Genomic DNA, 9,486 nt, shown 5'->3' with positions numbered 1-9,486 from the left:
ATGCACCGTCAGCAAGTTTGCTGACGACACCAAGCTGTGTGGCTCGGTTGATACTCTGGAGGGAAGGGATGTCATCCAGAGGGACCTGGACACGCTTGAAAGGTGGGCTGATGCCAGCCTCATGAAGTTCATCAGTGCGAAGTGCAAGGTCCTACACTTGGCTCAGGGAAATCCCAGGCACAGCTACAGGTTGGGCAGTGACATGATTCACAGCAGCCCTGCAGAGAAGGACCTGGTGTGTTGGTCAGTGAGGAACTAAGCATGAGTCGCTTCAGTGTGAACTCACAGCCCAGAAAGCCAATCGTATCCTGGGCTGCATCAAAAGAAGCGTGACCAGCAGGTCAAAGGAGGTGATCCTGCCCCTCTACTCTGCTCTCGTGAGACCCCACTTGCAGCACTGTGTGCAGTTCTGGTGTCCTCAACATAAGAAGGACATGGAGCTGTGCGAGCAAGTCCAGAGGAGGCCACAAGGATGATAAGGGGGCTGGAGCACCTCCCATATGAAGACAGGCTGAGAAAGTTGGGACTGTTCAGCCTGGAGAAGAGAAGCTGTGTGGAGACCTCATAGCAGCCTTCCAGTATCTGAAAAGGGCATACAAGGATGTTGGAAGAGGGACTTTTCATCAGGGACTGTAGTGACAGGACAAGGGCAAACAGAGGAAGTTCAGGATAGATACTCTATTGTGAGGGTGTTGAGGCACTGGAACAAGTTGCCCAAAGAAATGGTAAATGCCCCATCCCTGGCAGTTTTCAAGGCCAGCTGGACAGTGCCTTGGGTGACATGGCCTAGTGTGAGGCATCCCTGCCCTCGGCAGGGGGGTTGGAACTAGGTGATCATAAAGTTCTTTCCAACCCTAACTATTCTATAATTGATTCTATGATTTTTCTCTTCCATTCATCCCTATGGCCCTGAGGTGTGGGTGACTGCTGTGCTGATCTAAGGCTGGATTGCTAATAGGAAGGGAGAGCAACAGAAATTTCATCCCAGAGCAGGAAAAAACCACAGGTTCAGTACTCAATTTTTGTTTATTTTTCCTATTTGGATCAGTATAGCAGTATACTGGTCAAATATGTGTTCTGGAGCTTGGAAAGCTTGAGTGTATGAGTGTTTTGAAACAGTCAAAACAGAAATCAATCATGTGAGGCTCAATTCTGTAATGGCTAAATCTTTCTGTAAATAGGAGTGACCGAATCTGATCTTTTCTACTTTTGTCAAGCTAAGTAATAATGTACTAGACTGAAACATGACTTTCCATATCTCCCTCTTTTCTGTTCAGTCAGCATGCAAGATATTACCAACTATTTTTCTCATTTCTAGGTCCTGGAATTGCTTTCGTGGTTTATCCAGAAGCCTTAACTAGGCTTCCCCTCTCACCATTCTGGGCTATAATATTCTTTTTGATGCTACTGACTCTTGGATTGGACACTATGGTAAACTGCTTTTGTTTTCTCTTCTTTTCCACTTGTTTTCCTATTTATTTGTTTGGAGGACCATGAGATTCATCACTGTTTTCCATATGGTTTGTGAACTGCTTTTCAAAAAGAGGAATGTATTAAGGCCATCAATGCTGAATTAATTTGGGTGAAGCTTTGGCATTGACATCCATGCATTTCACACCTAGGATTCAAAATACTCTGTTTATATCCCGTTTAATCCAGCTGTACCACTTTGTGTACAATGAATACTTTTGTGTTTCAGTTTGCTACTATCGAGACTATAGTGACCTCTGTTTCGGATGAGTTCCCCAAATACTTACGTACACACAAGCCACTGTTCACTCTTGGGTGCTGCATCTCCTTTTTCATCATGGGATTTCCTATGATCACTCAGGTAATTGAGTGTCTTTAAATGTTGTCTTTGAGCATCACTGTCTGTTCCCAATCCGCCTTTGGTGGCCGTTCTCTTCCTGTACAAGTTGCAAAAGATGAAGCTGAGTTCTGTTGAAGGTTAAGCTGAACTCACTGGGTGAGTCTGACAGCCTTATTTTTTGTTATGGAGAAAAAGACTTCGCTGTTCAAATCTTTCTGTGAATCAGACTTCTACAATTTTCTCCAGCCAAACATATCCAAAGCAGTAATGTAAATTAAGTATTCATTTAACTATAACCTTTGTATATCAATTAAACTTGCACACCAGTTTTGGGTGTCTTCCCTCGCAGATAAGATTATATACTGATAGTCTTGGCAGACTGTGGAGTTAATAATGAAATTCTCATCTACCATTGATAGTCTTCAGTGCTTTGTCCACCAGTTCCTCCAGCAATTTCAAGAGGAGGTGCACAAAATCTATCTTGCTGTTTTATTCATCGCTTTTTCTTTCTTTCTTTCCCCTCACCTCATCACCTACCAGCACAGCTTTCCTGTTCTAAAGCCTAGGATGGATTCCGTCCTTCCCTCACTTGAAATATGCTGCTTAAGTTCTGCCCCAAAGGAAGAAACTGTCATGCAGCATTAGAGTGTCCAGTCAGTGTTACCTGGGATAGAGAGCTCTGAGTCCTGCTCCCATCTGTTTTGCCAGCCTCAGCATCAGTTACAGTTGTCACACATGGAGAGATACCAGCTATACACCACTAATAATGGCTCTTCTCTTTCTTTAGGGTGGAATGTATATGTTACAGCTTGTGGACACTTATGCAGCTTCTTACTCTCTTGTCATCATTGCCATCTTTGAGCTGGTTGGAGTTTCCTATATATATGGTAAGAAAAAATGCTGCTGCTAGACAATCTAGATAATGTTTTAGCATATTAGTTTTTTTAACAAAAAGCCTCAGGATTCTGTTATTTTGACTGGAAGCATAATGAGACTTCATTACTTTAGGATTCCTTTAAATATATATATTTAAAAGAATTTCATACAGTCTAAGGTCCTTTGCCCACCAATAGCTTAAAGCCAATGCTTAGAGGTGAGTGTAAGACTAGACCAAGCATTTAGTGGTGCTTTTCCGGCAGCTTTTCACACTCCAAAGGTTTAGGGTCAGACACTTCCTAAGCTGGAAGCGGTACCTTTGCATTTAACAACTTTTGAAGGATTTCTTTTCCATGTACACATTCATCCTTCCCTTTAGCCCATCTGTCTGTAACACTACATCAAGACTATGCAGCTACTCAGAGTGATTATGCCCAGTGGCAGCATCAGTTATACTGATCCATGCTGACATATACCAAATTATGAAGAAGATCCTCAGCTAGTATAAAGCAGTGCCATTACTGATGCTACTGTAGCTACATCAGTTGATACCAACTGGTGATCCCAAACTTGTCCTGCTCTCAGGAGATTGATTCTTGGAACTGTGTGATCTCAAATGGTTGTAATAGGAAATGTGAAGGTCTCCTTACACAACAGATGATGAATTTATTTCTGGAGTGTGGTGGTGCCACTTAAGACTTGCCTTCAAAAGCAAAGGGAGATTTGAATGACAGTGTTAAAGGTGACAAAGATAAGGCCATTACAGTGGCCAGGAATGAATTATCTCTCTTGTATCAGCTAGATATAAATAATACCAAGATATTCCATTGAAGATGCATATATAGCACCATGATCTTAGTCTCTAGTCCTGTGCACTAGATACTTAGGCCTACCTATGTTATGGGGTCCATTCTGTAATACAAGTGCGTTAAAAAATCATATATAATTCAAAACATGAAGAATTTGTTGCTTTTGCTTGAGAAATGAATGTTATATCCAGGACAGGGAATCAGCCCTTCCTTGTTTTCTCTAATTTCATGGAAATACAGCAGTGTATGTTATCTCCACTGCCATCCAATCCAGTGGGCAGGCCTCAGTGGTTGTAAGTTAGGGAGGAAATGTTACAGAATACAATGGAAAAAGTCAAAACACCAAGCAAAAAGTTGGTTTAGAGCAGTCATGTTTTGGTTGTAATGCTTGTTGCTTTTTATGTCCCTGAAATGTAAATTTTTTATTTAGAGTTGGTTTAGAACTGTCACCTCTTTGAGTGAAATGATGTTGGTAATTTGGATCCGCTTTACAAACAACCTGTCTTCTCAAAGGACCTGAGTGTAATGGTTTGAGATATCTCCTGAAGTGGAGTCGAGAGGTGGATTTTGGGGATTATTTAGCAGAACTCCTGGTTTGAAGATCAGAGCTGGCAAGTTGTGCCATTGCTCTGTGCTGTGTTTTCCATGAAGATATGCAAGGTTTGCCCATTCTTTCCCCCCAGTTAGCACCAAGTTTAGCATTTACCCATGCCTGTGGAAACACCACTGGGTATGTGCCATCTGAGTCATTAGTGTCTGGTTATCATAGCTCCCAATTAATCACAGAATAGTTTGGGTTTGAAAAGACCTTAAAGATCATCCAGTTCCAACCCCCTGCCACGGGCAGGGGCACCTTCCACTAGACCAGGTTGCTCCAAGCCCCTGTGTCCAACCTGGCCTTGAACACTGCCAGGGATGGGGCAGCCACAGCTTCTCTGGGCACCCTGTGCCAGCACCTTGGCACCCTCATAGGGAAGAGCTTCTGCCTAAGATCTCATCTCAATCTCCCCTCTGGCAGTTTAAAGCCATTCCCTCTTGTCCTGTCACTACTTAAGCTAAATACAAAATCCCTTGCTTAGAATATTCTTAAATAACCCCCAAACTACTGAAATCTGTAGAATTTCTTTATTCCATATGCTTTTTAAAATAAGGATGAAGGTAAATAGGGAGCAAATGGCTCTGTTCCTCCTCTGAACGCTATGTGGCAGAAGCACTACAAACCTGCCTTTGTGGAACATCCGATTAGGCTTCTACGCAAAATTCCTCTGGCTCATGCCTGCTTTGCCCCCCAAAATATCAGTATCCCTTAAAGCACGAATTTCTATTAAAACCATAAAATAATATAGAAATAGTTATAGCACTGCAAAGGGAGGGCTTGAATAGCAGAGAAGGTTTTTTTATAGTTAGATACTACTTTGATGTAATCAGAATTTGAAAAGATTTGAAAAATTACAAATCATTCTTTCCATGCTTTCTGTACCAACTGATTGTTGATCAACAGATGTTAGTAAAGCCTTTGCTGTAAACTATTCCCAAGATTATTCCCTAGAATTAACCTTTTGCTGGACTATAGTGCTTTCAGTCTTTCACACAAAAAAGGAAAGATTTACTTTACAATCAATATCTGCCCGAATAATATGTCATAGCTACTTCTACTGCATTAAAGTTTCTTTATAAAGACAGTTGATAGGAATACAGCTTGTACATTTGTGATTTTCATGTTGCAAATACAAGTGAAGCTGCTGTTCTTGTTACATTCCTTCAAGCAGTGCTTAAAATGGGCATAATGTATTTTCAAGCTCTGGCAATTGCTGTTTAATGCTCCACTGACAGCTTTCTTTTTGGACTTGTACTCTTCACGGCCAGCAGGTTGGCACAATAGCAGCAGGTGCTTTTACGAAGAAATAAATCTGTCTTTAATCCTTGTTACATGTTCTGCTTGCTGTGCTCGTTGAGATTCTGAAATTAAAGAGAGGCATGCTTGCTTATTTCCTCACAATCACTTATTTTTCAGGGGAGTCAGTGCTACATAATTCAGTCCAATAATTTTTATTTCATATGCTGGTATAGTTGTTTAGGTGATGATGCATGATCGGTAAAGAATAGCTTAGAGCTGTGGGATTAATTTAATCATCAGCATCATTCCCATTGTTGCATTTTGCAATGTGAAACATGGAAACGTGTGACCTTAACTTTATTAATGCTCCTTCTAGATCTGTTTTTTAACAGTCTGGTGTGGGGAAGGTTCATTGTCAGTGTGAGTGGTAACTGCTGCAGAGTATTTGTAGGAAGTATTAGTAATTTTGAACATTTCACCTGCAGCAGAATATTGAAGTAGTTGTCTGCCTAGGGTTTGCATTCTCCTTTTTAGTGGATTTTCTATCTTCAAGCACTTGTGAATACATCATCCTATTTCAGAGAGTGAAAATTGAGATACGTAACATTATGTATTGTTTATTTCCCAAAGTTATTCAGCAGGCCTGACTGATCTGAGAGGGAGACTGAATATACCAAGATTTAATTGGCGTTCTCTTAACTAAAGCATTCTTTGCATTTTTCTGTGGAACTTGAAGAACCTGTTTTCGGTCTTTCACTGGGAGAGATGAGTATGGTGTAATCCCTGTACCTGCTTACACACATCTGGCTGCCCATATAAGAAGTGCCTTTAACTGTGAATATCAACTGATGATTCCAAGAAGGAACTACATTTTTTAATTGGATTTAAAACAAATCTGTGCAGATTTGCATGAAGCTTGCATGAATCTTGGAGGCAGAGGCTCTTGGTAACTATCCAGTTAGGTCTACCTCCTTTGCTGAAGCACTTGGGTGAGCTTTAAACTCATAAAAAGACCCTTCAGCCCATCCCTTGTGCTGCTGTGGTTAGTTTCAAACTAGTTTTGTTCCCACCACAGCAGGCTGCAGGGATGACTGTTGTGTGAGCATCTCCCATTTTCTTCTTTATTTCTTATCATAACGCAGTTCTTGAGCTTTTCTCTGACATACTATCTGCCTGAGCTCGGTTAACTCTGTGGTCCCCCTGTGCCCTAGATGCATCCAGCCCTGCTGTTTTCATAGAGGTGCAGCAGAAGATGCTGAATAATGAACCATTGCTCTCTTTTACCTTCTTAATTCTTGGAACAGTCATGTGGAAAGATTTATTTCTCCTTGGTACAACAAAAAGACTTCTAAAATTAGGTGGGGATTCTCTCTCCTTTGGCAGCTGCAGTGGCTGGCTCTAAGGGAAATAAGAATGCCAAGAAATTTATTACTTTTGTTCCAAGTATTTCTTTCCTTACTCTATGACTTCTCTCCATTATTTAAGCTCTATCCCTGTGCCCACATCATAAAAGACTAAATGCTGTAGAACAATGTTGTGTGAACTTTAAATGACAGAGATGATCACCTGCTTTATTAGATAAATTGTCCTAAATTTGAAATGTTTGTGTGAGAAATGAGCTTGGCCTTGGGCCCCAGACCTCTCATCTTGTCATCACTAGAAAAGCTGGCACAAATTTCAATTTTGGTTTTTTACATTTGGATAAACTATTATAGCTGTAGTGAACAGGAGCCATTCACCTAAACAGCTCTGCAGACCAAGACTGAAAGGCAGGGTGTCTTTTATCAGCCAGGGAGATAGCTGCAGAGGGGGCTGAGATACCATTTTCCAATCTTGCCTGTTGTATTAACACAAGTAACTTTATAGCTGCAATCAATACAATAATGTGAAGAATTAACCAGTTGATCTGTTCAAAAAGCACTGAATAGAATGTAAAATATTTGTAGGTGCTCCCTAGTCATTCTGAGTATTGCTTACACATCAGTTGAAAAGTTGGTGTGAAGTGACACAGTTCTACCCCAGCCATGTCACAGGTATAGAGAAGCTCAGATATTGTCTATGCTGAAACAAGTATATAGATATTAATAAGGTTCATCTTCACATTGAAATATAATAAGTATACACATAAAAATGTGTATGCTCTGAAAGCTGGAGAGGGGCTTTGTACAAGGGCCTGTAGGGACAGGTCAAGGGGGAATGGGAGACATTAGGCAGAAGTTCTTCCCTGTGAGGGTGCTGAGGCCCTGGCACAGGTTGCCCAGAGAAGCTGTGGCTGCCCCACCCCTGGCAGTGTTCAAGGCCAGGTTGGATGGGGCTTGGAGCAACCTGGTCTAGTGGAAGCTGTCCCTGCCTGTGGCAGGGGGTTTGGAACTGGATGAGCTTTAAGGTCCCTTCCAACCCAAACCACTCTGTGGTTCTGTGATTCCGTAACTGCAGCTAACCTGTCCATACTATTAACACTTTAACCCAAAACATACTGAATGCTTAATCTCAGGGTAAAAGCTCAGTTTTGCTTTAATCCTTAGGAGGTTAAATATTTTATTGGAATGGTTCCTACTGTAATAGTCTCATATTTTACTGTGTGGCTAGATCCTCCATTGATCCTCCATCTCAACCAACAAGTCAGAGTTTGTTTTTGTAATTAGACATGAGCGAGGTCACAAGAGCCTCCTAGCAAATTCCAGTTGGTTTCTTTCACACCTAATTGTGTGTATGTTTGCTATTTACAGGATTGCAAAGATTTTGTGAAGATATAGAAATGATGATTGGATTTAAGCCAAGTAAATTCTGGAGAGTCTGTTGGGCATTTGTAACCCCAACTATTTTAACAGTAAGTAAAAGTTTTATTTAATGTCTTCTCGAAAGTGCTTTGTTGTTTCTACCTCTTTCCTATGGCTTCTTAAAGGTGATAATTACATCTTGGGTGCAGATACCTAGACACACATGAATGTGTGTGCACATGTTCTCGCATGAGTGTATAGCAAATGACATGGAGCAGAAGTGATGGTGTTTTTGGTGAAGAGGGGTGGTGAGTATCCTCATGCTACTATGGCAGTCCTTCCCCATGTGTGCAAAGTGCTAGTGTGGTGTACCATTGCACATCAGTGATGACCGTGTGTGTAACACGTATGTACGTATACACATAGTGCAGGAATGAAAGTGACACAATCTCTGTTCTGTTCTTAGGTTAAGCTAGGGAAAGAGCACATTATTGAGTCCTAAACTGGTCTGGGAGGCATCTTTTGGGAAGGCTGATGTGGAAACCTGAGTGACAAAGTTTTAGCTGCAAAGCTGTAGATACTTTTGCAAAGGTTAATACAGTTATATTGACAATAACAAATAGAACTGCCTTCAGTTTCTCTGAAAAAAAGAAAAGAAAGAAAAAAGAGAAAAAAGGGCTTGTTCAGCCTGGAGAAGACAAAGATCCAGGGAGACCTTAGAGCAGCTTCCAGTGCCTAAAGGGGCTACAGAAAATCTGGAGGAGGGGTCAGAAGTGAATGAATCATAGAGTCATAGAATGGTTTGGTTTGGAAGGGACCTTCAGAGGTCATCTAGTCCAACCCCCCTGCAATGAGCAGAGACATCTTCAGCTAGATCAGAACCACATCCAGCCTGGCCTTGAGTGTCTCCAGGAATGGCATATCAACCACCTCTCTGGGCAACCTGTGCCAGTATTTTACTACCCTCATTGTAAAGGATTTTTATCTGGCATCCAGCCTGAATCTCCCTTCTTTTAGTTTAAGCCCATCAACCTTTGCCCTGTTGCAACAGGCCCTGTTAAAAAGTCTCTCCCCATCGTTTTTTAGGCCCCTTTTAAGAACTGAAAGGCTGCAATAAGATCTCCCAGAGTCTTCTCCAGGCTGAACAAGCCTCACTCTCACACCTGCAAAGGTGCTCCAGCCCTCAGAGCGGGCTCCTCTGGACACTTTCTAACAAGTCAATGTCTTTGCTGTACTGAGGACTCCAGAGCTGGTCACAGGACTCTTTTTACAAGGGCCTGTAGTGCCAGGACAAGGGGAAATGGCTTTAAAGTGGCAGAGGGGAGACAGATGAGATTTTAGGCAGAAGTTCTTCCCTGTGAGGGTGCTGAGGCGCTGGCACAGGGTGCCCAGAGAAGCTGTGGCTGCCCCCTCCCTGGACGTGGTTACGGACCG

The 9,486-nt window shown here is 41.9% G+C and overlaps 1 protein-coding gene across 1 annotated transcript in view; it reads left to right on the top strand.

Moving 5' to 3' along the window:
* SLC6A5 (solute carrier family 6 (neurotransmitter transporter), member 5) overlaps positions 1-9,486 on the top strand; it is a gene marked incomplete at its 5' end in the record, with an annotated part of 31,145 nt that overhangs the window by 15,676 nt on the left and 5,983 nt on the right. The window contains 4 exons of the mRNA XM_010017592.1: positions 1,319-1,431; positions 1,700-1,831; positions 2,598-2,697; positions 8,062-8,162. Of these exons, the coding sequence (XP_010015894.1) occupies positions 1,319-1,431; positions 1,700-1,831; positions 2,598-2,697; positions 8,062-8,162 (446 nt within the window). The remainder of the gene's footprint in view (positions 1-1,318; positions 1,432-1,699; positions 1,832-2,597; positions 2,698-8,061; positions 8,163-9,486) is intronic.

Source organism: Nestor notabilis, unplaced genomic scaffold (genome assembly GCF_000696875.1).
Source record: "Nestor notabilis isolate BGI_N333 unplaced genomic scaffold, ASM69687v1 scaffold3227, whole genome shotgun sequence".
Classification (NCBI taxonomy): Eukaryota; Metazoa; Chordata; class Aves; order Psittaciformes; family Psittacidae; genus Nestor; species Nestor notabilis.
The sequence above is the reverse complement of the archived record's forward strand: the minus strand, read 5'-3'. Positions and strand labels throughout refer to the sequence as shown.